This window comes from Mastigoproctus giganteus, chromosome 4, assembly GCF_048544385.1.
Source record: "Mastigoproctus giganteus isolate SK-2022 chromosome 4, ASM4854438v1, whole genome shotgun sequence".
In the NCBI taxonomy this organism is placed as follows: Eukaryota; Metazoa; Arthropoda; class Arachnida; order Uropygi; family Thelyphonidae; genus Mastigoproctus; species Mastigoproctus giganteus.
The window spans coordinates 1,071,750-1,099,664 of record NC_143578.1 but is presented as its reverse complement, the minus strand read 5'-3'; the positions used below and the strand labels follow the sequence as shown (position 1 = coordinate 1,099,664).

At 39.9% G+C, this 27,915-nt stretch overlaps 1 protein-coding gene across 1 annotated transcript in view; it reads left to right on the top strand.

Annotated features, from left to right (window-relative positions):
* Positions 1 to 27,915, top strand: part of LOC150086327 (uncharacterized) — an 86,257-nt gene that overhangs the window by 486 nt on the left and 57,856 nt on the right. Inside the window, 1 exon segment of the mRNA XM_090371274.1 lies at positions 26,178 to 26,294. Within this exon segment, the coding sequence (XP_090227400.1) occupies positions 26,201 to 26,294 (94 nt within the window). The 5' untranslated portion in view covers positions 26,178 to 26,200.

Below are 27,915 nucleotides of genomic sequence, written 5' to 3'. Positions count from 1 at the left end.
AATCGTCTCCGAAAAATTCACAGAACCTCTCCGTCGTTTGTTTTCGCCCCTTTATGAAGAGACACCTCGTATGCCGTAGACCAGCGTTTCCGAAACTAGGGTCACGCACTCGTGGGATCCGCGAAAAGTCAAGTGATGTGTTTATATATATGTAGGGTATGTCAGTAGATCTGGGTAGCCGTTGTAGACGATAAAAATGCGGGCGGAATTCCTCGTGCTCTGAGAGAAGGTGACCCTCATTGGATTGCTAAAATGTGATCAGTCTGCGAACTTTCTTTTTTTATTTATTACATATATACAAATATAAAAACACTTTCTATTAACAATCATCGCATTCTGCGTAAGAAACAATTTTAATTATACAGCTTCACTCGCAAGCAGTAAAACACAATAAAAGATAAACTAAACAAAAGATATGTATGTATGGGTGTGTACTCGTTTTGGGTGGCCCCTACACGTTTAGTCGAACTCCACCTTGGAAAATATGTGTTGAGAGAGTAACTGTGATGTCCACACTCTACAGCGATCAAAACACCACACCCACTCAATCACGGCCCCTTTCTAAGCACGAGTAGTTGTGCCTGCCTCTATCATTCCAGTGCTGCTGCACCAATTTGTCGGCCAGTGGAAGGACTGCAATACCAAAGGACAGGAACCCTCAGGCTGCCCGACCCGAGGGAAACAAAAATAATAATAAATAAAAGAAAATTAAAAAAATAATAATAAACAAATAAAAAAGAAAGAAAAAAAATTCTATGTATAGTTAATACCATTTCATACATACTATAATATTACTAATTCAAGAACACAACATTTAGTTTCTAAGTTAACAGTTGTAAGGTAGAAATACAATTTCATGAATACATCCGTCAATACTACTGTCCACTTCTAGAATTAGTAAACAAGGAGCGTCTTCTTTTAAACACCTTGTCAGAAAAAAGATTGGAATGCTGCAGAGTTCTTGGCATCTTGAATCAAAATATCGAGGTTGTCAGTCCTAATAGGTTGAGTGCTGTTAAATAGTTCTTGTCTGAAGTCGTCAAAAGCCGGGCAATGAAGCAGAACCTGCCTCCAATCTTCTACTGCCCACAAAAAACACAAAGGGTCAGGTTCAAGTCCACATTTACACAATTTGAATCGCAGTGAACCGTATCCAGTTATTAAATATGACGTTGTTATTGAAAGATAACACCATCCCATAACCTTCTTATTTACAGCAAATGTTGCATCTTCAATGAACTCCCTGGTAGTGAGTCCTGTTTCACTGGATTGCCATCTGTATTTCCACTTCTCAGTGAATTTTGTCCAAAGATTAATTTTCTCCTGCCGAATATCTGTGGCCGGATTACTTGCAATGTCGAGGGTCAATCGGGATACAACCTGAGATCACTTGTAAAGCATTGGTTGATGTTATTCTGCAGCATCTGTGTGTTGCCAATATCATCTTTCTCTGCAATAATAACAGTTTGGCGTTCAGTGTGACGTGAGTAACCGTAGGAAAACGTACGGCAGCCGTACAATTGGCAAAAATATAGCCTTATAATACAAAGTTTTATGCTTTATACCCCATTCAGCTCTTGAGAGCCTAATCACATTGACATTAAACTTCTTAATCTTTTCAGCTAAGTTCTTTACGTGGGGGATAAAAGAAAATTTATCACCAATTAAGAGACCAAGATATTTATTTTGAGAAACAGAAGGAATTTGGACATTGTTCATATGAAGTTTAGGAGGTCTGTTATAATCCAGTTTATTGTTGAAGATCATCATTTTACTTTTCGTCTCAAAAATTTTTAATTCGTTTATTCCAGAAAATGATCCAGAATTTCTTTGCCATGTGTTTCTAGCAAAAGTCTTGACCTGCCTGGTATGCATAGCGCTAAATCGTCGGCAAATTCTATTTTATTGCAAATTTGACTTTCTTTTAGTAACCATTGGTCTAAAACAGAATTCCAGAGGACAGGCCCAAGGACCGAGCCTTGTGGGCATCCTCTGGAAATGAATTTTGAAAATACCAAATGTTGTGAGATGACTTTATCTGCCTATTTGAAAAATAAGATCTAATAACCTGATATAGTAAATCATCACATTCTGCCTCTCGAAGTGACCTGAGGGCGCTCTCCCACCAGAGTGTATCGAAAGCGCCCTCAAAGTCGATAAAACCAACCATCATGTATTTCTTGTCTGTAGTTTTGGATAGATTCACCAAATTTCTGATGGCATCTTCAGTGGAGAAGCCTTTTTTAAAGCCGAATTGTGAATTAGAACTCATATTACTTGTAGCCAGAACCTTCTGCATCCTAGGCGCTAATAATTTCTCATAAAGCTTCCCAAGAATTCCTAGAAGGGATATTGGGCGATATGCCTTGGGATCTGTTGCCAATTTTGGAGGCTTACTGAGCATCTTTACTAATGCAATCTTCCAAAAATTTGGAAAAGTCCCCTCTAATAGACATTTGTTGAATACATTGAACAATATATGTGGAAAATGGTGGTGAAATCTTTTGATTGCCACATTTTCAACTAAGTCCATTCCAGGCATTTTGACAGACTGATTTTAGAAATTGTAAGTGCAAGTTCATCTAGACTAAATAGTTCCGTGTCATTTGATCCCTTGTAAGATCCGTTAACGAACCTTATCTGAGCTTGTTCGGTTGTGTCTTGCTCTGGGTGATCATCAGGGAAAAGTCTCTCTATAATAGCTTCAACCGTGGAGAGCCAATCAGTAGTCAGAATTCCGTTAGAGTAAACAGAACTGTATATCTCTTAACAGTAAACAGTAAACAGAACTGTATATACACGGGGATTAATATACAGAACTGTATATTAATCCCCGTGGGTCAGAATTACCTGATTGGGACACTAGTTTCTGCCATGAGGATCTTTTGGCTTCCGCAATAGCTTCGTAATATTCCTTTCGTAATTGACAATAGACTTCTTTTAGTCGCCTAACGTCTGTTTCTGTTAAGTATCTGTTCCTCTGGAAGTTCTTCCTTGCATCTATAACCCGTCTTCTCAAAACAGATAACTGGGGATTCCACCAAGGGGTTGAGCCAGGTCTCCTAACTTTCATTTTAGGGGATTCAGTCAAAGCTCTGTAAAGAGTGTTTTGCACAAAGTAAGCATATTCTACTGCAGCTAAACTGTTCAATTGTGCAATTTTATCATCCAAAAATTATTGTTGCAAGACTCGCTTAAATTTGGTCCAGTTCTTGGTTCTGATAGAGAAGCGGTTTAAATCCTGAAGGTGACCTGAAGAAACTTCCATACCTAATATTTAATACTAAATCAAAAGTGATCGCTATTGCATACATCCGGGCAGCCATCCAGTTTTTTACATGCTGCGACAAGCATGGAGGGGAAAGGGTAAGGTCTATGTTAGACCGTCCGTGAACGTTCCAAAAGGTTGTTGGCAAGTTGGGAAGATTATACACATTCCAATGGTTGGTCAATATAAATTCTTCAAACACAGAACTTCTAGCGTCGTTGCGTTCGCTAAACCAAAGTTGAGATTTTGCAATGGAGTAGGTTGAAAGCAATATATTTGCGCTAGGAAAAGTGCTTAAAATTTCTTGCAAAAGATGCATTTCTACCTCAATATTATCATTTGGAGCACAATATAAAGAAACCATGAAGAAGTCTAAAAATTGGGAAGAAAAGAATGTACAAAAACGAGATATGACTGCTACAGTTAGAGCACCACTAAATACAACAATGGGAGTTTCTGGCTGTTTGGATTCACATGCAACGACTCTAGCTACTAACGGGTATCCAACAACGTGATATAACTTATCCGTTTGTCTATACATCGAGTACGGCTCCTGAATAGCCAAATTGTCTACTTTATCCTGCAAACATGGAGCTCTTAGTTCACTTGCATTATTTTTAGGAAGTATTTATTGGTGGATCTGTTGTAATTTAGATGGTTTATTTGTGTATTATTCATTAGCAATTTTGAACCTTGCAAGTTCAGCTGCCTTCTGTTATTCTGGACAGAGTGGATCCCTTACAGAATGTGCATTGTCACTGTTCCTCCTCTTACAGTTTATACATCTCGGGGGCTGTTTTTTATGGGGGCAATCTGCGTATATATATATCCCCCCAGCTGTACACAATGACCGCAAGATACAGTCTGGTGGGTGCAAAACTGCGTGAGGTGGCCAAATCGCAAGCAACGGAAGCATTTTGTCACTTTTTTTGTAAATTTCCTGTATTTATGGGCTGAGAATCCCGAGAAAATTCTATCGTTTTCTGAAATATGTCTAAATAATCTCGGTGAGAGACCTATCACACAATTTATCACTTTTGTCTTTGTGCTGAAACGTAACATCACCTCTTCCTGAATTTCTTCGAAAGTAAAGCCATAATCTTTAAGATTTTTCATAAAGATATCCTCTACTATTTCTTCCTTACTTAAAATCTCTTGAAACGTCATAAATCAATAGTGCAGGAAATGTCATTTTTGGTTTGTCCGACTGTAGTCGAACATCTTTAAATGTGGATGATTGTCTAAGCGGCTCAAAATCCTCCTTGTTAAGATGTTTCAACTAACACTCCATTATTTCACACAATTCTGACTTTTTAAATTTTTATGTTCAGAACGCAGAGATTTGTCTATTACTCCTTTAACCTCCGACCCCGAGGCCAGCTTGGAGTCGTCCACCGGTCTAAAGATCGCCACATGTTGAGGGGCTCAGATTTGTGTTGTAACAGTTTTAGCTTCCATCTGCGAACTGCACTTTGCTGTTGTTTCCTCGTTGCCACTACTTTTTCATCAGCCCTCGTCATTCTGTTTCGTTGCTGCGAACAAAAAACATTTCGCCGAGTTGCGTGTTTGCTACGTGCACTGTCGCGCCACAAATTAATCTGGGAATTGTATTTTTTTTACTCCCTCATAGTGATCGATGGGGGGGGAGACTGAAGTCTCAAAGTTTGATTTTCCCAAGGACGAGTCACGCCGACAGCGAATCTGATACAATTACAGTTAGTCCGCACGCAGGGAAGCGTAACGCTCCGAGACATCTGCAACAACATACACTGGTGCTCAAAAAAAAAATACATCATTCGCAAACTTCACCGAATTTCTGCGAAATACGAAAAACATATTTTTTATTTATTTATTTATTGGTCGTACCAAAGCGAGACCTGCCAAATTGTGCAACAGTGTCCGAAGTCCATCCGCTCACAGGAGACAGCTCGGGAAGAGCTCGTTGAATTATCCAGGGTGGTGAAGCATCTCCATTCTTCCGCTGAAGACGTCGTTGAAGATTTGAAGGGCTTTTTTTTTTCAATTAAGGCTTTAAGATTGACTTCTGAACCTTATTTTTAAGCGTTGTTCATCGTAGTTGGGGCAGGACAATAGAAATCCTAGAACTAGGATTCCTCTTCCCCACAGGAGGAATATGGATTTGTCGCCCGTCCGAATTGGAACAGCTTCGCTTTAAGGGCCCCATGTCCTGTTAGGATGTAGGATGTGCTCGTGGATGGGAAGAACCAATTACAACGTGGCTTCTTCACGCCAAAGTTGACATTCGGGATAAAGTCTGGTGACCTTTCCAGTGGGACTTTCATCCCATCTAACTTGCCAAAAGGAGAGGAGTTTATTCCATAGGTTTATTTTTTCCTGTTTGATATTTGTAGCAGGATTGCAGTCTATTTCTACGACTGAGGTTGGTAGACTATTTTGTGTTTGTAGATAAAACTTCTATAAGCTATATACAGGCCTAGGGGAAGGGCCCCAGATAAAACTTCTCAATCCAAGCCAACCTGAGAAGTCAAGCTTGTAGACAAAAAGAGAACTGGAGGTGGGAAAACAACGCTGATGTTATCTTCTCAAAAACCAGACGTAATTTTGAAACTGCTCGTGAATTTCAACTGGCAAAATCTCTCTTCCAACTCCCCGTAGACGATGCCTTAGAAGCACTTTCGGATACCTTTCCCTTTATTGCTCTTGAGGGGGCATCAAAACGCATTAAAATCTCCGATCGCGCAAATTCCTGGTTTAGCCCACAAGTAAAATATGCTTTCAAGAAGAAGCAAAAACTCTTCAGAAAATGAAAAAAACTGAACACCCACCTGATTATATTCGATATAAAGAAGCTAGAGCGCGGTTCATTCGATTGAAACTCAAGCTATCACACTATCACATGATGCGATTACATTTAAAGAAAGGAAGCAGGATATCCAATAGGAAATGGGATATAATGCGAGCATTATATCCCATTTTATCCCTTAGAAGCACATCTTCTCACAATGGACCCAAGTCACCTTTGGAACTCCTCTAGCAGAAAATCAAGTTGAAAGTGAAGTCAACACAGAGAAAATCCGTGAAGCAATTAGCAAACTGAAGACAGAGTTCTATCCTGAACTGTCTCAAATCAGTATCGCTAGAGATGACATTAAAGCCGCTGTGAATAGCCTCAGGAATAAAGCCACAATTGGGCCTGATAAATTCCCGCTCTTCGTGATTAAGACCAGCAGTGTGTACATCATAGATCTCCTCCTCCACATTTTCCACAAAATATTAAGTAAAAACCGCTTTCCGAAGATATGAAACACATATTTCGTTAAACCTGTTCCCAAAAATAACAATCCTAAATCCGCCAAAGATTACAGGCCTATTGCAATTGGATTTTCGTTTCAAAAAATATTTGAGGAATCCATTTTAAATACCATCAACCATCAGTGCTTCGGGCACAGACCGGAGTACCTTCATTCAGTGATCCCACAAAGATCTACTACCACCAATCTCATGGAGACTCTATTTCGAATCCAACACGCCCTTAACTTCAGATAGCAATTAGACATTGTCTTCTTAGACGTTGCATCTGCTTTCGACAGCATTTCCATCTTGGCTATTACTACCATCTTGGAGGAATATTTCATTTTAATTGGACATGTATTAGCAATAATAGCGAGTTCTTTGGGGGGAGAGACACATCACTGCCATAAATGGAATTTCCAAAGAGACCTTGCAAGTCAACAGGGGAATCCCACAAGGTGGTGTCCTCTCTGCTACTCTTTTTGCAACAGCGCTGCATCCCTTCCTGACACAAAATCAAAAACAATTTGTCGTATATGCAGACAACTTGAAATTTTTATCCCATCGAAAGATCAAAACACATCCTTGCAACAAAACAACGAAACAAACTTCAAAATCGCCGAGTTTCAAGAATACCTTAATTGCATGGGGCTCCAACTAATTTTAGGACAGCCCAAATGGTTTTCACCAACAAGATAATAAAGAACCACATATCAATACTCGTGAATGGCAGCGTGGTCAAAAAAGTCGGGACACATATTGATCTTGGTCTGAAATGGGACGAAAACCTAATCTTCACACCCCATTTCGTACATGTAAAGAAGAAAACTTACGCAGTGCTATAGACCTTCAGACAAGAACTGGTAGGTATCAGGAACCCTGACCTTGTTAAACAATACATTTTAAGATGTGCTATCCCCATCCCTCTCTAGGCATCTCAGATTTTCTCTGCCCTAGATACTACTATTAAGGCTTTCCTGGGTTTAGAGTAAGGTGTAAGGTGTAAGGTGTGTTGGGGGGTCTAACGGCTCCTGGGGTTTCCCCCATCTCCGCGTATTTTCTATGTTTCGGGCAAGCCTGAGATTTTTTTTTTTTTTTTTTAAATATATATGGTTCATGAGCTATGTGGCGTGTTGTGCCCTTTGTTCATCCGGCCTATTAGCCGCCAGGCCCCTAGTGGGACCTGACGTTTCCACACCCTGCCACGGGGAGGCTGGCCGGGTGTACCCAATGAAGCTATTTTACTCTGGCGGGTCCTGCCACTTACTTTCCTGAGATTTCAGTGGCAAGGACCTAAAAAAAAAAAAAAAATAAATAAATAAATAAATAAAAATAAAAATAAAGAAAAAAAAAATAAATAAATAAAAATATATGTATGTATATAAAAATAAAATACATTGGAGAAGTCGCGAGCATAGTTTAGTAAGTTAAGGTTCTTTTAAACATCGTTTGGGGTTTACACTGAAAGTCTGTAAGGCCTAAAAGGTCGGGCATAAATTTTGGGTTTACAGTACTGGATGCTGAGATGGTTAAACAGAATCACTACGCAGCCATTTACAATCTCAAGAACCATTTTATATGCCAACTTGGATGTCACGCCTTGGTCTCACATTATTGTCACCAAGAACATCCTCACTCTTGCAAAACTACTGACAGGGAGACTCGACTCGCCGAAAACTGACCACCTGCTGACTCGGCCCCGCATGACGCAAAGGTGGGCGAATAGAACAACATCCCCTCCACTCAGTATCCCGCTCACACAGCTGGGAAGCCTTCAACGATGTTTTCCTTCTAACGGAGTTAAGATGTACAACGAACTTCAAACAGACCCAGAAAAGCTTTGCACAGAGAAGAGGTCCACGACTGAAACGTTTCCGAATGCATTACTCCACCTATAAATGTTGACTGAAGGCCACAGATGAAAACAAAACAGAATGTAGGAAATGAAGAATGAACTGGTCGGGACTGTTTTTGCTCCGCACTGGTGCTCCTGTTATTTTTATATTGGACGTCTTGTCTTTCTGTGAACTCGCTGTAAATAGTGGTGTTGAAGATGTGAACATTCTCTAATTCCTTGTAAAATTAAAAATTATGTGCTCTCTTGCTATCTGCCTGTCATGTAAAATATGGCAATCATATGTATAATATAAATGTGCACTCCCTGGTTAATAGCCGTAAGCGGGTGTCTCTTAGGGGAAAATAAAGATAATAATAAAATAACAAAACCTGCACTGCATTAGTTGATGTTGTTCTTTTGACTCGGTGTTTCGCAAGCAGCATAGTTCTTTGCATGGAAAGCAGTTTGGACCCGATTTTACTGTTCGTGACCCTATGGAACCAGACCCCAGCAGCACATGAGGCAATTGGCAAGAACACAGGTTTATAGTAGAGAGACAGGGTTCTTTTGGTGAGTCCGCAGCGTGGAGATCCTGATGACGGCTGCAGTGAAGGCTTTGGTGTTGTTTGCTAAAGTGTTCACATGTGGTTGAAAACGGAACCTGTCATCCAATATTATGCCAAGTTGTTTAATTTGTGCAACATATGGAATTTGCTTCCCGTGAATCAGCACTTTAGTGGATCTGCGGTAATCAAACCTGTTTTTGAAGATCATTAGCTTTGTTTTTGTGTTTGATATATTTAATTTATTTGTGAGGTTTCAGTTTATCAGATCATCCAGGACAATCTTTTCACAGTCCTCAATGGGTCTTCTGGATCTTATTGCAATGCAAATAACCAAGTCGTCTGCATAGGCGAAATTGACCCGGTTGTAAAAGCTTCTGATGAGCCACTGGTCAAGTAGAGAGTTCCAAAGGAGTGGTCCTAGCACTGACCCCTGTGGGCAACGTCTGTTTATAAATTTTGAATATGACAGATGTTCGGCAGTGACCTGAATTGATCTGTTACTGAAGTAGGATCTTGTGACTTTGTAAATATATTGATTGCAGTTTTCCAGCTTAACGGACTTGAGCGAAATCTCCTACCAAAGGGTATCAAAGGCACCCTCAATATTCACAAAGGTGGCCATCTCATAGACTGCTGTGGAATGTGTACAGATGTGTACAGTGTTTTACAAGGGTTGCAATGACATCTTCCGCGGACGAACCTTTTTTGAAGCCATACTGAGAGTTGGATGAAAGCTTTTGTGAGTTTAAGATAGTTTGGATTCAGGGACCAATCATTCTTTCAAACAGCTTTCCCGGGTTGGGTAACAGAGAGATTGGGCAGTACGCTCTTGGGTCGGTATTAGGTTTTTCCGGTTTTTCAATAATTTTGAGCAGTGCCTGCTTCCAGAATTGGGGGAAAATATCCTTCCAAGAGGCACTTGTTGTAAAAATTTAACAAAATATTAGGGTAGTGCGTGTGCGGTTGCGCCAGCTAATGTAGTTGCCCGATTTAAGTGCTCTTCGTTTTCAGGTATTTCTACTAACTTTTCCGTAAAGTTTAACTTATAATTTAGTATGGTTGGATTCATCAATGTGAGCTGAAAAAGAGGATACATCACTCAAATATTGGATTTATCCAGGTAATATATTATTTGTATTTTAAGATGAAAATAGGGAGTTCTCTGAGCTGGGCACATTAATTACCAACAACAACAAGAACTTTCAGGATATATCACTATCGGGATAAACCCCTTGGGATTCACCACGTGTAAATGCTGCCTGCGTAGGTAGACTACTAAGAAGCAAGACGCGTTCTCCAAATAATCTTAAGACAATGCCGCAAGCATTAATGTTGGTGAAACAATGTACCACCCCACAGGTGGCACAATAATCTCTCAATCACTGAGAACAGTGTAAGTACTTGGAAGTTTAAGAGTGCACTAAAGGTAGAAGAGGAATTTTAGAACTAAGGAGAACTGCATACTGAGTCCACATTATGGATCAACAGGAAATTATTCCGGGTCTATTAAAATGTAAAATTTGTGGCGAAAATGAAGAAACGATTATTAAATGCCTCGGGTTGATTTTTTTTTTGTTTTGGTTTTAGGGAGCATTAGCAACTAAAGCCATTTGCTCCAGGATATGCGGTGGTCATTCCTTGACCTTTCCGCATCCTCCGTATTTGGTGGTGTCTGGATCGAATCCTGTCTAATCAAGAAGCGTGTGTTATGTACTGCTGCTCCTTCCCACCTGGCTACGAAAGCGCCTGCCTCGGGTTGATACGTAATTCTTGTACCAAGATAAACCTTAGTAAATTGCTCAAAGCTAAAAGACGGCTATTTATTTGCGATCAATGTCAAGAAAATATGAAACAAATAACTTCGTGAAAGGCGTCAGATGAAGCTCTCAGTCAAGAACCCAAAATAAACACCCTGAAACTCTAACGGATATTGATGCCCATACTCCTGAGAGTGACCACACCTTAGAAATAGCTTCAGAAATGAATGAAGAAACAAATGAATATCTGGATTATAATAATTTTACACAATTTCCTGAGCACTGAAGATTACCAAAATCTAGAGTCCTATCCGGCCTCTGACAACTAAGAAATTAGTTCTCTGAATAAAAGCACGCAAACTGTACCATTAAGCAGTGCTGACAGTAGTCATGCACTACTAATGGCAAGTACGGATTTTCAGAATACAAGAAAAGCCTCTGAACAACTCTCAGCTGCAACAGAAACTATAGCTTTGAATCTGAAGAACGTTGAAGAAAATCTATTTTCTTCTTTCTATTTTCTAAATAGAAAATCTGTTTAGTTATTTTGCATCGATATTTACAAATGAAAAGCCTTTTGTGGCAAAGGGAAATTGTAGGAGAAAAGTTAAAAAATATGTAATTAATGATATTGAAATTTCGCAAGATTATTTAATGAAAAAACTTTCGAGCCTACAGACCAGTAAGGCTCCTGGAGTTGATGGAATATACCCTATAATCTTGAGAGAGGCGGCAAGCGAGTGCATTGAACCATTGAGGCTAATTATGCGAGCATCACTAAACTCTGGAAGATTCCGTTGGATTGAAAAAGTGCAAATGTATCTCCCGTACATAAGGGTGGCTCTAAAAGTGAAGTTAGAAATTATCGACCTGTCAGTCTGACTTTAGTGGTAGGGAAAATCATGGAGGCAATGATCAAGGGTGGAATTCAGGATCATTTGGATCGAATTGAAATTCTCAAGGATACTCAGCATGGTTTTGTATAGGGAAAATCATGTTTAACAAATCTGGTTCGCTATTTCGAAAGGGTCACTCACGAGCTGGATTTAGGGAATAATTTCGACATTGTTTATTTAGATTTCAGCAAAGCTTTTGACTCAGTCCCACATGAGCGGTTGCTTTATAAGCTGGAACAGGTTGGAATCACTGGAAAAATCCTTAGATGGATAGCAGGATGGCTTCAGGGCAGGAGGCAGAGGGTTGTGATAAATGGCTGTTCCTCAGATTGGGTTGATGTAAGAAGTGGGGTTCCTCAAGGATCAGTATTAGGACCACTGTTGTTTTTATTTTTCATAAACGACATCGATGAAGGGATAGAGGGCGTGATGTCTAAATTTGCAGATGATGTTAAAATTGGTAGAGTAGTTAATGATCACTGCCAAGCTGAGCTTCTTCAGAGAGACCTAGATAGACTTCAGGAATGGTCTGAAAAATGGCAGCTATGCTTTATTCCAACAAAGTGTTGCAACAAAGTATTACACCTGGGAAACAGTAATCCCAAAAAAACTTATTCACTTGGTGGAGTTCAACTAAACCCAGTACTGGAGGAAAGGGACTTGGGTGTTACGATACGGTCAGACATGAAATTCTCTGAGCATTGTAAACAGGTTGCAAGGAAGGCCCATGGTGTCCTATCGATGATCCATCGAACTTTTGCAAGTGGAGATAGGGACGTGATAATCACATTATATAAGGCTTATGTTAGACCACACTTGGAATACTGTGTTCAAGTATGGAGACCGCACCTGAAGAAAGACATCGAGCTTCTTGAAAGGGTGCAAAGAAGGGTAACTCGCCTGGTGAGATCGGCAAAAGGGCGTCCTTATGAAGAAAGTCTTCGAATATGTGCGTTGGAGAGTTTGGAAACTAGACACCTTAGAGGAGATTTGATTGAGGTGTTTAAGGCTCTGAGAGGCATCAGTAAAATGAATGAGGACGAAAGTTTCAAGATTATAAATGATGCTAGAAGTAGGGGACATAAATTCAAGTTACGGGGGGAAATGTTTAGATTGGATTGCAGGAAGTTCTGTTTTAGCCAGCGAGTTATAAATTACTGGAATAAGTTGCCTTCATGGGTGGTAGAGGCCGACAGTTTGGGGAAATTCAAAGGTCATCTGGATAGTACTTTCGGGTAAGGGAAGCGCATAGGATGATAGGATTAATTTCCTTTTTATTTATTTTTTATTTCATTTTATTATTTATTTCATTTTATTATTTATTTTTTATTTCATTTTATTATTATTATTATTTTTTATTTATTAATTATTATTATTTAGTTATTTATTTTATTTATTTTTTGTTTTTATCATTGTTTTGTTCGGATTTTTTTTTTTTTTTTTTTTTTTTTGGCTGGTGCAGCATAAGCCATAGGCTTTCTTGCACCATGCGGCCGTTACTAATACTACTACTGCTACTACTACTACTACTACTACTACTACTACTAATAATAATAATAATAATAATAATAATAATAATAATCTAGCGGTTTTGATTGACGAAAACCAAATACTTAAAGCGCAAAATGCAGAAATCTCTCAAGAGCATCACCGTCAACCAATTCATCATGAATCTCTATTTAACAGAACATACACTTACAACTGAAAGTACAGCATACGGCAAGTACACACAACGGGATAATGAATATACTCAACAAAGCTACACAACAAAGCCACTGTAGGTCCGGATGGTTTCCCACTCTTTATTATCAAAATTTGCAGCCCATATATATTCGACCTTCTCCTTCACCTTTTCAGACAAATCCTGCAATCTGGAATAGTTCTTTCAATTTGGAAAACTTACCATATTAAGCCCGTCCCAAAGATCAAGAAACCCAAATCTCCTAAAGACCTGCGACCAATATCCATCAGTTGTTCTTTACTCAAAATTTTGAAAAATAATTCAGCTAACAATTGCCCAGCATTGCTTTGCATACAGGCCCGAGTACCTGCATACCGTTCTACAAAGGAGATCGACAACTACCAATCTTCTTGATACCCTCTTCAGAATTCAGCGCACCCTTAACAACAAATCACAGATTGATATCATATTCATCTACATAAAATCGGCTTATGACAAAATACACCTCCCAGCTCTTTTTACCATTCTGAAACACTACTTCGGCCTGGGGGATACCTTACTTCAAATTTTGGAGTCTATTTTACACCCTGGACATCTGTCTGTGACCCACAATGACTTTTAAGTAACTATTGACGTCTCAAGAGGCATCCCACAAGGAAGCGTACTGTCAGCTATCCTGTTTGCAGCAGTTTTGGAGCCTTTCCTTGCTCAGAATCCGAACTTTGTCTCTTATGCCGACGATCTGAAGTTCTACATGAGCTCAGATCATAATCATCAGATTCAAGATATCAACCAACAAGCTTCTAGGCAGATATTGAACTTGGAAAGTTAACTTGCCACAATTCGGCTGCATCTGATTCCTTCCAAATCAGCGCAACTAACGATATCCAAGAAGAGAGTCAAAAATGATATCCAAATCTTTGTGAGTGGGGAACCGGTGCAAAAGGTGACCTATCATACTGATCTTTGCCTCACCTGGGATTTTGGGCTCACATTTCAGCCTCACTTTGTCAGGATGAGGAAGAAGATGTTCGCGGCTCTTTGGGCAGTTCGTCAGGAGCTCATTGGTGTGCATCAGCCAGCGCTGTTTATTCGGCACATCCTGAGGTGTATTACGCCGATCCCTCTATGCATCAGAAATTTGGTCATCTGCCCCTGCCTCATACCTTCAGAAGTATCTCAGTTTAGAGTACTGGTTGCTTAGATGGATGAACAGGGTGGTAGGCCACCCCCTAACTATCTCCAGTTCGACCTACAGGCAAATCTGGGCACCACTCCCTGGAGACATATCATCATGACAAAAAATGTCCTCACGCTCGCACGGCTTATAACGAGGCGAACTGATGCCCCATCAGTATCCACATTAATCTCTGGCCCGAGGGGGACAAGAGGGGAGCACACCGACAAGAGGGGAGCACACGTCAAGCATTGATTCCCTGAGGAACATGTTTCCAGCCAATTGTCTTCGGATCTTCAATAAATTTAGGATCCATCCCGATACGTTCTGTGAAGACAAGCTCTACAGGAAGGAAATCCTCAAGAACTGCTACCAGATAATGAATCTATGATACTCACCTGCTCCTGGACATGACTGACTTTTTTTTTTTTTTGAACTTGCCTATTTGTATATGACAAAGACTTTTTGTCTTCATGCAATCATATATTTCGTATATTACTGTATATTTTGTATATTATTGTATACTTAATCCTGCGAAAGTCTCGGGTCGAGCACGCATGCACTCTTGGTTATCGTACATTGTGTTCTTCGCAACTGTAAATATTCACACCCTTCTGGCACAGAGCCGTCCCGGGGAGACCCAAGGTTTCTTGGGAAATAAACTGATTTTAATAAAAAAAAAAAATAATATCATGATTCAGACGCGATCTCAATAGAAACCCAACAACGGGTCACTGATAGCAGGGTCACACTAGAGCCAGAGAGAGTCCCAGTATCCACGTGTAGCAAACAGTTCCCAGGATTATCTCAGCAACAAGTGGACACATACCGCAAGTTGAAGAATGTTTTGTCACCTTCGAAAAGGAAAAAATCGATAAGCATCCGCATAACAGTACAACCGTTTCCTCTCAGAGCTGCATCTCAATGCATAAAAACTTCTCATCTGAAATTCATAGAGTGAAAAAAAGACAACTGAGCATACATTTAGAAAGGATACTCAGAAGATAAGGGGTGTAACACTTGCTGGTACTAATTCAGTAGATACAGTCAATGAGGTTGTCGTCTGCTGCCTAAACACGCCACAGCAAAAACAATCGTTTTGGCGGTCTTATGCCGACGTTACAGCTATCAGCCCAACTGGTCCGACCCAAGGGAAGAGACAACGAAAACAGCACTCGTGAAGAAAACCAACCTCTTAATCCCAACAAATCTTAATCTTATTCTCCAACAAATGGCTAACGTAACACATTATCCAATATCCAATCAACAAATGGCATGCCCAGTATATAACTACAATATAACGGCTGTATTGACTAGGGACCAAATCTTTGTGTCAAGATTAGATCCAAAAACCACTACTCAGGCAATCACAAAATGTATTGGAAGGAATACTCCATTCGAGTAGATGTTAAACAACTACATACGCGGCCTTATGCCTCTTTCATTTTCTCAAAGCCAGCTGACCCCTGCCAACCGCTAATAAGCTTGAACCCAAGCCACAAAACACTCTAATCAAACCTTTTGAAGACAGAAAAGCAATCGTGCTCCAGAGGTGACATAATAATACTCAGGTATCGCAATTACAGAGTGTGCCATCCACACCCGCATCTGTAACTATCAGATGCTACATTCATAACATAAGAGGCATAAGTTGCAAACTCCATACACTTCAATCTATTCTCCTTACTGCAGAGTACGATATTATTTGTTTAATGGAGACCTGGATGAACCACAATAGATGTATTGACACCCTTTGCCTCCCTTTGAACTATGCTTCTCAAGTTAATGGACGCGCCATTCGCCGTGGTGGTGGAGTTGCAGTCATCTATAAAAATTCCTTTTCTCGACATAGGACCAACTCAAGTAGTTCCGAAAACTTTGAAGCCATCTCTGTAATCCTTGACCTCGATTAAATTAGAATACAGATTTGCACTGTCTACCTCCCTCCAGAACACACCCTAAAGGTTAGAACGGAATTAGCGACTGGGATTACTACCAATCTCGAATCCAACGTCCCTACTATTCTCGTAGGGGACTTCAACATGCCCCTGCCAAGGTACTCAATGGCTCAGTATTCTCTAGGAAAGCATGTTAGGTATGCTCGACCTTCATAATTTTCAAACTCCCCCAACTCGCGGAAATCAGCAGCTCGACCTCATTTTTCACAACATACCTCATACGGAACTTATCGAACCAACCTTCTTCTTCATATCAGATCACAAACCGTTAGATTGTGAATTTTGTGCCCGTTCCGACCTCTCTAATACCTCGGTTTGAGGGTGTGGCCCGCTGCATACGAGAAGAGTCTTTTCAAACAAGTTCATTAAGCAAGAAATAATCCTCCATCGCCTCACTACCTATAAATGGAACTGTCTGTTAGAAAAGTCAGGGCCTGAAGCCGCTTCCATCCTCGCTGAAGAATTATTTCAAATAGCTTGTGTTGGTGCGTCTAAGGAGATTGGGATCTCACATCGATCTAACTGGTGGTTTAACAACAATATGAAGGTTGTGTTTGTAAGAAAATGGAAGCTTTGGCTTACTAAAAAAAAAAAATAATAATAAATAAAATATAGGCTTTTTTTTTATTGGTACATCGGCTTCTGTGGCCATAATGCACCTTCCAAGGTTTTTGCAGTACTTTGATCCAAGCCCGAGGCGGGATTCGAACCCGCGACTTTTCGGTTTCGAGGCAGGCACTTTACCAACACGGCTAGCCCGATCGGCAAAATATATATGCGTTTAACATCGGAATATTCTTACAAATTAGACTGATTCGGTGAACAATTATACGCAACGAACAATAACATTAGGAATAAGTTGTTAGGAAAATGTTTAAGGGCGAGACAAAATTCCCAGAAGAAGGGTGAGCTCAGACCTACAAAAAGGAGATCAGGTTAAATTTCCCAGAAATAATCCGAACCAGGAGAAATATACGGAGAAACGGAGAAGGTCAACGCCAAAGTCCGATTTGAAGACCAAAGTAATGGAAAGTCGCCGAAAAATCAAGGAGTTGGCCGAACCTGAAGAAGGGGAGAATAAATTGTAAGTACTCTTTAGTATTGTTGTACCTAGTTATACTCCTGGGGAAAGGAGAAAGGCATTCTGAAATCCTAACTATGAATGATTTGATTAATCTATGATGAGAAAGGATAAACACAATTAATGTTTTAAAGGAACTGTAAATAACTGGTAATGAGATATAGTAAAGAACTTTTGTAAATGTACATCCCAATGGAGTTTGCCTGTATCAGAAATTTAGTGAAAATTTTGTATGTACATGAGTCAGTTTCCTAGAATTAAACGCGTTACAATTTTCGTGTGTTTTATCAGTTGCCTCCCTGAAATTCTAGCGAAAAACCAAATTTCCCTGGACTTGTATATGCAGTCAGAGGCCCAAGGGTAACAAATAATTACCGAAATAATGAATTAACCGTAGGTGAACAAAAAAATATATATATATACAAATTACATGAACAATTATATACATATAGTACACAGAGTAGAGGGGTACGCCTTCAAAAACAAAAAGCTTACAGAAAATGGCAGAAAACCAGAACCCCTGAACACTACATCGCTTAAAAAAAGAACGAGCCTGTTTCTTAAAGCACAAAACGCCAAGAGTACAACTTTGCAATTTCTAAAAACCTTAAACAGTCTAAAAGAATCAATAACAACAAGAATACCAACTTCATCATGGACGAAACCTTATTTAGGGAATGGGCGAACAGTACCTTCAGAATCTCTCTAGATCCTAATTTAGGGAGTGGGCGACCAGTACCTTCGGAATCTCTCCAGTTCCTAATTTAAAGAATAACTCTCTCGCACCAGACAATACCAGTTGGCTGGTAAATTACATGAATAACATGACTCCATCCGGATCCAATCTCGATACCAAACCTCTACTAACAGAAATTACCGTTACCAAAGAAAATGTAATTCAGGCATTAAATAGTCTCCCAAATAAATTCACTTCTGGCCCCGATATGTTCCCCCTCTTCATCATGAAAGTAAGCAGTCCATTCATCATCGAGGTCTTGCTACTCATATTTAGAGAAACCCTACACACTGGAATTATCTCTGAAATATGGAAATATTATATTGTAAAACCCGTGCCTAAAGTCAAACATCCGAAAGACAAAAAGGACTTTCCTCCCATCTCTATAAGCTGCAATTTACTAAAATTGTTCGAGAAGACTCTGCTGACAATTCTTGCTATGTATTTTTTCCAAAAAAGACCACCATATTTACACACTGTGATTCCAAAGAGATCAACTGTGACTAATCTAATGGACACCCTATTTCGGATCCAAACGACTCTGAACGCCAAAGAACAGATTGATGTAGTCTTTTTAGACATTAAAGCTGCTTTCGATAATGTCTCAACCAATGCTTTGATGAAAATACTTGAAAGGCATTTCAGAAGACGGGGAAGCCTATTAAAAGTCATCGTTTCCATTTTCAAACAAAAGCATTTGAGAGTAGAACATAGAACCTTCCAATCGAACCCCGTCGTCTACAGAGGAGTCCCCCAGGGTGGCGTTTTTTCTGCACAATTTTTTGCTGCCCCTTTGGACCTCTTCCTCTCTACGCATCCTGACCGCAACTTTTACGCAGATGATATAAAACTCTTCATCTCGTCGAAACATGGTGACAAATCTGAAGCAATCAACGCCCATGCCACTTCCCTAATAGAAGAACTTGACCATTATCTTGAGAATATTGGCCTATTCATAAATCCGACCAAGTCAGCACAAATGTCTTTTACCAACTTGAAGAAGAAGATGAACATAGACATCTACATCAAAGGTATTATGGTCCAAAAGGTCTCTCATCACACTGATCTAAGGCTCAACTGGGAAGAAGGCCTGATCTTCCAACAGCACTTCGCCAACACTAAAGCAAAAACTCTGTCAGCAGTGTGGGCGATAATACAGGAATTTACTGGAGTAAACAACCAAAAACTTGCCACTCACTACATACAAACATGTCTTGTTCCGATTCCCATGCATGCCTCGATGATCTGGTCTTCTGTTTCCCTCACTAACATTAAAAAATTCATTGGTATCGAGTACTGGAATTTAAGGTCGTTGAACCGTGTTAATGGTCACCCTTTCACCATCTCGAGAACGGTCATGTATTGTAGGGGGGGGGTGAAATAAAAAGATGATTGTTTATATATTTATTTTTATAATTCGATATTGATAATAATAATGCTTTATTAAATATTTCTTATTGTTCTGTTGTTCCCTTATAACTATATAGACCTCTATTTCTTACACCCCCAAGTACACATCTGAATTTACTTCGCAGGAGAATTCCAGATTCAAGGGAACTTCTCAATTGTGTATAATTCCCTTCGGAAAGGCTGAGTGTTCAGGAATAACAAACTCACAAATTAATAAACAACAAAGTTTATTTACATATATATATATATATACAACATAATCTACAATTGAATAAAAAAACATGTAATATGCATACATAGTTAAATCAAGGATACCTTGCATAAATTATTCTTATTCCTGTTTTCCTTCACTGGCTAATCTGAGTTGACCATTGTATGAAAACACTTGATTCTTCATTCTTCATTCTTCAAACAATTCATCCTTCTTGCCCTAACTAACTAACTAACTCCTAAGACTTATACACCTTCACCATAATTATTTCACTTACTCCTGGATACAATTCTGTTTCTGATATTAACAATCAATATGCTACTTTCATCATTATACTCTGTGTTCTTACCATTCTGTTACAATATACTGAAGACCAATCTTAACTTTCCTAAAGTCTCTATTTTTTATTAGTCTTTCAGATGAACCAACAATTCTTCATCAATACAACACTATATTCAATTATCTGTCCTTAAAACATTCAAAGTTTCTCATATAATTCAATTATCTATCCTTAAAACATATTCAGAGTTTCTTATATAATTCAATTATGTGTCCTTAAAACACAATCAAAACTTCTCATATAAACCTTACTACCCTTCTAACACATCATAATCATTTGAACAACAATTTAATCTATTACTCATCCTTCGTTTCTCTTGCATTTTACAATAACCTTTTTTAATTAATTAAACTCTGTTAGTATATATATAATTTACTTCAGAGATAATTTATCTATCAATTTACTTCTAGTGCTACCCCCTTTTTTTTTTTTTTTATTAATTTACTATACAGTTTCACTAACAGTCCTTGTTAACTTACAGTACTTAATAATATCTCACCTACTTCTATCTTTTTCCTTTCCTTTCCGGGGAGACTTCAAGCTTCCTTTTTAGGCTCTCAGGTTACCTTCTGAGGATCTCCTTCATCTGCTTTCTCCTGAATCTGCTTCAGATAATTATCAGGAACTCTTGGCTGCATGGGTCTGGCGTCCTTTCTCCACTTTATTCGGGCTACCTTCCATTCGCTGCTTCCTTCCTTCTCATTGAGCTACTAATTTTTAGGCTTCTTTCCATCTAATCGGCTAGCACTTTGCCTTCACCACCTGTTAGCTTCGATACAGGATCTACTTCCTACAGTCTGAGACATCAGAACTCGATGCCTTCATCAAAAGGGACTTCCTCCTTTCCTAAGCACTTACGCCTTCGCTGATTTTTATCACTCCATTATTTTACTTTCTCTTTATTTTTGTTTCTCCACCTTGTTAAAAACACCTTTTCAAAAAGGAAACCTCACAGACTCACCCTCTTCCACGCCACGTTTTACAGCTCATGCACAAGGAGAGAGCTCATGGGGGTGCAACCCTCGCTCCTTCGCTCCACCTATTACGAACTTCTTATTAAATTAAGAAATATTTCACAGCGCTCGTTGCATTCGGGTCACTACCCTTGCCTTTCTTCCGATGTGGATTAGACTATAGCATACGGCCACTGCTCTTGCCTTCCAATGACAGACAGGCTTATTCTCCTTACACTCCATAATTTCTAACACAACAAAAAACTCAGCTGTCAACTGTTACCAATTCATATTTCCTACCACGACCGAACACTCAACTGTCCATGTTACTAACTCCTTCTTACTTACACCGATGAAAAACTCAACTCTCCCCCTAACTCATTTTCATAAACACCCACAAGATCTCAACTTTGGGTTCTTCCCTTTTTAAAAACACCTTCTCAAAAAAAGAAACCTCACAGACTCACACCTTTTCCACTCCGGTTCTCTCTTTTTGTTCCTCTTAATTTCTGTACCGCCTCCATATGTCAAGTCCCCCCTAGTTCTCAATTTAACCAATCTTTCTCATTTTATCAACTTTCTCTCTGTTCTTATTCGCTCATTTTAATCTTTCTCACGCTGTCTATTTAGTGCTCTATCCAACTTCTTATTTTAAGAAATTTATAAAATTTCTCAGGCTGTCTGTACCTTTGAAGTCAGCCGCTTACAGTTATACTGTAGCAGACTAATTTCCCACGATCTAACAACTTTGCCATCACCGACAGCCAGACGCCAGCCTTAAATCTAATTCAGAGCATTTCTTCCGTATTCACTACCTTGTCTCTTGTCCAGGTGTCACCCATTAAAGAAATGTCCCGACAGTAGCATGGTCCTTCGTGCCATTGTTTTCCAGAGTTGACCCTTCTACTAATAGCCGTTGCTACTCGTTTCTATTGTTCTGGTTTGCCTGTGTGAGCTGGGAGTCGACGTGTACCCAGGTTGCTAATAGCTTTTCAGCCTACCGCTCCCCTTGTATAGACGTTGTCTAATTTAATCCCTGCCAGTGATCTTAGTAATATTCTTGACTTGTAAAGATTCGCTCCTCCATATTGCTTTATTATAAGTTTTACTTTAAACTAATCTCACTTTTCTATAAAATAATATATTTGTAAGATTTTACATCTTACAGTATGCAAACCTCCGTTGTACCCCTTAGAATCAGTTGCTCGTTGCAGGAAATCTGCAACCTTTGTCAGCTCCTCACTGATCGCCCAAAATGTCCACAAACTTGTTGTAGGACCCTGAGCTTTCTGGCGTCCTTTGCAATAGTGCACGAATTCCCCTTAGAAGCTTATTAAAGAATTTGACTATACTTAGAAGATGTTTTCCAAACGTCCTAGCATCATCCAAACGTCCAACACCCTGAAGATTGATATCCCCACAAGTTCGGTGATGAGAAAGCGTACAGATCTGAGAAGATACAGGACATGTACCACCACATACAACTGTAGAAGTTTCCTGATTATCTCCTTCAGGATGGAATCTCCCATTAACTGTACTTTGCTGAAGAATTAATTAGTTTTAAATTATTATTTGTTTGTATGTATATGTATTAGTTGTATATTAGGATGCGTATGTGTTTATATGTCTTTACCTTTTGCTTGTGTCACTGTATATATTTGTATCTGCTTTATTTGTTCACTTTAGATGTTATATCTTGGAATATAGAAACTAATGTTTATAATATTATATAGAAACTGTTTCTATAAAATAGAAATAATAATAATAACCGTAAATTTATGTACGATATCTAGAGGCACCCTCCTAGCTGAAGGCTGTTCAGAAGTGAAGCATATGTAATAAATTGCATAATAAATAAATAAAAAATAGAGCTAATGAAATCTGGCGATGACTGCATTTTCTACCAGGTCAAGGCCTGGACACTTTTTAAGATTCAATTCGGCCCCTGCAGCACCAAGTTCAATAGCAGTGAAAAGATGAACGTCCAGGGTAACTTCGTAAGTGGCATTGTCTACTCCAATCTGAATTTGCTGAATATTGTCAAGATTGGGATCATCTTCGGGAAAGATGCGTTCAATGATTTTCTCAACTGTTGAGTGCCAGTCATATGTTTCACTGTTTTGATATTGCACTGTGTTGTATATATTTGGGCAGATAATTTTGTTCCTACAGATCTTGTATATGAGCCCCCATGGGTCAGTGTTCCCTGCTTGGGAAACCAATTGTCTCCAAGACCTTAATTTGTTCTTCGCGTTGGCTTTATGGTAGATTTTTCGCTTCTCCTTTCTTAGATGATAATTTCCTCCGTCCTCCAGATGTCAAGAATGATGTTATTTAAGGGTAAGCAACCGACCGTTAATTGTACATCCTACGCCGACCTTAATCAATTAAGGTCGGCGTAGGATGTACAATTAACCTTTCGTTCCGTTCCATTTCATCTGATACGTATTCCACCATTGACTTCTAACATTGTTCTTAACGTAATCAGACCTGGGTCAGTCATTTCTCTCTCCCCTAATCATCCCGAGTCTCTTCCGACAGCTGAAGCACACGTCTTCTTCGAAAAACACTCGTTGTACCTAAACAAGACGTGTTCCCAATCGTTTCGTGTCCCACAAACGCACATTGTGCGCTAAATGACTCCCATTAACTTTAGCAATAAATGAGCCGCGTACACTAATAAAGAATGTGGATTGTAGTTTTGGATTGAAATTTTCACGCATGAAACTGCTGAAAGGATTGGTCCCCTGCAGGCAGCGAACAGTGGCACATTTATTACGAAAATTATCAGAAAATGGCAGTCTAAACATAAAGCAAGGAAGTAATTGAACGGCCACCAATATCTTCTACAACGCAGGACAGATTGTGGCCGTCTGTGTGCCTGAAATAGATGATCCTCATCGAAAGATCTCAAAACACAAGGAGGACGATACGGGAGTGAAGACAAGCACCGCTACGTTCGTAGTTATGAATTGTAGTTTTGGATTTGACGCGAAAAAAATGAAAGCCCAACGTTTAAAGTGGACCAAACAGCATGCGAGTTGGTCTGACGACCGGTGCAAATGGGTCATCTTCTCTGATGAATCAAAACTCAACTTGCATGGTACGGGCAGCCAGCAGGCTTTTAGACGAAGAAGAGGAGGAGAATTTCATCCTGACTGTATCGCCTCCACAGTGTAACATTCTGCGCCTGAAATACGAGGGGCTGTATTTCACTCTTTGTGAATTTGTGGAAGGTACAATGGGTGCTGAGGTGCTCAAGGACATTCTTGACACAGAATTACTTTCCACAATTAGAAATCACTATGTGGATGTTGCCAAAAATTCAGGATAATCTGCTGCACGTGATCGAGCCGAAACAGTAACCACTTCTTCAAAAATCAGCAAAAGTTTTAAATTTATGAAAAGTCTCGCTTAAATAAATGCAAATTTTTTCGCTGTCTTTACTGTGCACACGTGCAAAAATAGGTGAAAGGTAAATAATTTGGAGCAATAATATGACCTAGAAACAGTCCACACCTCAATCACATTGCATCCAGGAATATTCTTCTTCTTCTTTCTCAGCTGCTTACCGGTGTGATTGACGCCACCAATCTTCGTGGAGTTATCTCTAATCCACGTGCTGACGCTGTACTAGCAACCCTTACCTACCATTACCTTCACAATTGTCCAACCTGCCCTGTCTGAAGAATTCCTTCCGAAACAACCTTTTCAATTCATTGCCAATAGAGCACCCTGAGAAATACTCCGAAAGCAAAGCGGTGCAGAGCGAAGATCCTCTCTGAAGCGCGCAGCTTACTTCAACTAAAGAACAGGAGCACCCCGGATGAAAGTCCTCTGATAAAGAAGATGGACGAGATGTAATACTTTAATTGAGAAGAAATATCTTTTTCGAAGTGAAAATGCAACACGAACTCACTGCTGAACATTTACTTTTGTAAGAGAGTGTAAATATTGTTTATTGTAATATTTGTTTTGTCAATAATCGCATTTTGTAAATGATCGCCGTTCTCGCACCTTTGTACACCCTTCAACCGGCGGCTCAGTCAAACGGATGAAAGAAAACAACATTTCCTACAATAGAAATAAACGCATTTAATGATCTAAAATTCCTCGCATTGTGTGGGATGTTGTTTTCTGGACAAAAATCTCGGAGGAAACATCCAAGCAAACTTCGGCCGAGGTCGACCACCTCCCTTTCAGAACCCCCTCAAGTTCGTCGGGTGGTTGATCGGATTCGAGTTCAAGTCGGGGCGAGAGGACGGTGATAAGCCACGCGCTGCTCCAGCAAGGGCCAACAATTGAGACTGTGAGAAGAGGTAACAGCAGAAGGACGTCGTTGAGGTTGGACCTGAGACCAGTTTGAGGAAGGTTCATCCTCCTGCGTGTTTACGAGGGGACAGATGCACGCATGGAATTCCTAACTTGGACTACACCGAAACCAGATTATTGTTTTCACAGTAGTGGAGATTGTTTGAAATGTGTTGCGAACTGATTCAGAAGCCATAGGAGTCAAAACCTTCCCCCTCCCCCTTTCAGGGATCTGCGTCTGATGCCACCAACTGTTTCTGCCAAAATCGGAAAAGAATTTCGTGCCCGTAATGGGTGACATCCGTTGCTTCCTTACGAATTTTTTGCCAACCAAAGGGGATTTCGAGTGTCCACCCTCATTTCTGATTTTCCAAATCGGCCGTACAATTTTTGTACCTGCAGGAGTGCCACTGAGGAGAGCAGCGCGTGGCACGTGTGCTGTGATGGGACCATCCCAACTAGCTGGAACTTATTGCTTGCCAATAGATTCGGAGCGGTTGAAACCAAGAACTGTCGGTTAGGTGGCGAAATATTTTAAAAAGCGGAATGGCATAAAAGAGGAATGGACATAAATGTTTATTGCAGCGCTCAGATATTTACATTGCAACAAATGCAACGGAAGTTGCTATTTATTATTACTAATACACGCTGCATGGGTAGCTTTCGTTTAATTTGTTTATTTTGATGCGGGGTGTGACTTTTGTCTCTTTTACTGCTCACAGGTTCGAACCCGTCGCCCGGATGGATGTGTTCTGCGGTGTCCAGGGTGATGTCAGATGTGCACCACACTCTTCTCCGAGTGGAGTCCAACGTTATACTCGTGGCGTCTTCGGACACAGGTACGTACTGACAACGGTTGAATTTCACACCGAAGGAATTTTATTAATTGCTTCGTTAATTCGGTTTTATTTATTATTCGTGTTATTTAATGGACTGGCGCAGCATTTTATTATGCCTGGGCGTTGAAATATGTAGTCGCTGCCCTACGGAAGCACTTTCTTTCGGTAAGTTCGTGGTTGGAGATTCTGTAGTGGACCGGCGAGTCCGAAGGTGTCACTCAGTGAAGATGCCAAGAAAGTGTGGTCCGACTGTATGGTGCATTGGATCCAATCTGCTACGAAATTTTAGCCAACTTAGGAAGGAACTGCGATGTCCATTGGGAACTGCGATGTCAATTGCGAATTGCGATGTCGAGTGAGACACTTACCTCCACCCATACTCATGGGTGCACGTAAAGGTCTTACTGCGCATCTCGTACATCGCTTCGAACCTGGATATCGGAGAAATTTCGTCCTCACAATCATCGTGTTTCGCCTGCGATGGGTATTCAACGATCGAACAAAAAACCAATGAGCCTCCCACCCAAAATTTATACAGTTTGAGTAGATGTTGGCGATGACAGGTTGGGGACATGAACCGAGGACTCGTCGCATCAGCGAAGGGGTGGAGTAACTGGTCCATCTGAAATGCTTGGTTGACCACTCCAGCAAGTTAATCAAAATTGTACCCATCGGGTGTCGATCACGGATGGCGAGTATGTTTTGCCCACTAAAAAGTGAGGGTCGAGTTTCCGACCTTCAACGCGTACTAGTTTCACTGGATTTCATCTGCTGAGTTGAAATACTCTCTCTCTCTCTCTCTCTCTCTCTCTCTCTCTCTCTCTCTCTCTCTCTCTCTCTCTCTCTCTCTCTCTCTACCTCCCCAAACCTTACGTTTTAATATGTTGAATAATTTTTCCGTTAGTCTCTGGGATGACCATACGAAGTCGAAGGAATTCGAAAGTGAAAGAATCAGGAACTCTGCACGCTGAGTGCCTTACTGAAAAGGTTTATTGGTGCCCGCTCCAAGAAATAATTGAAGGCAGATCAAAGTTATGGGCCGACAAGTTTTTGGTATTTATTTATGTATTTATTAGATCTGTTTATTGCTCTGCCCAAGAGCCACCACTGCACTGCAATAAGCTGGGGGAAGATGATATTAACATTTAAAGGTTAAATGTTAATATCGTCCATGTAACCCTGGACACGTGTCCAGGGTAACATGGAGCACATGATTGCTTAACCTGAAAGGTACAGAAATTAGTGTTTTGTTTTTTTTACATCCTTGTAAGTTGTGCAATACCGAAGTGTCTCAAATCAAAGGATATTATTTCATCAAAAGTGCTGTAACTTACAAAAACGTGAGAAATATATATAAAAATATAAAGGATTGAGGCAGTCCATCACCGGTCGTTGCCCATTGTATTTCTTCAATCTTGACTGTCTTAGTGCTCACAGCCAGGCATCTTTGGAGTAAGAGATTATTAATATCTTTATTGCAGGCAGTGATTGGTTACATGATTGCCTGATGCAATAATACCCACAACAGCGACAATGCTAGGGGTTTAACATTAAATAACTTATACAAGAAGAATTACTTAAAGCATATATTAGGACATAAAGGACATAAAACGTATAATTA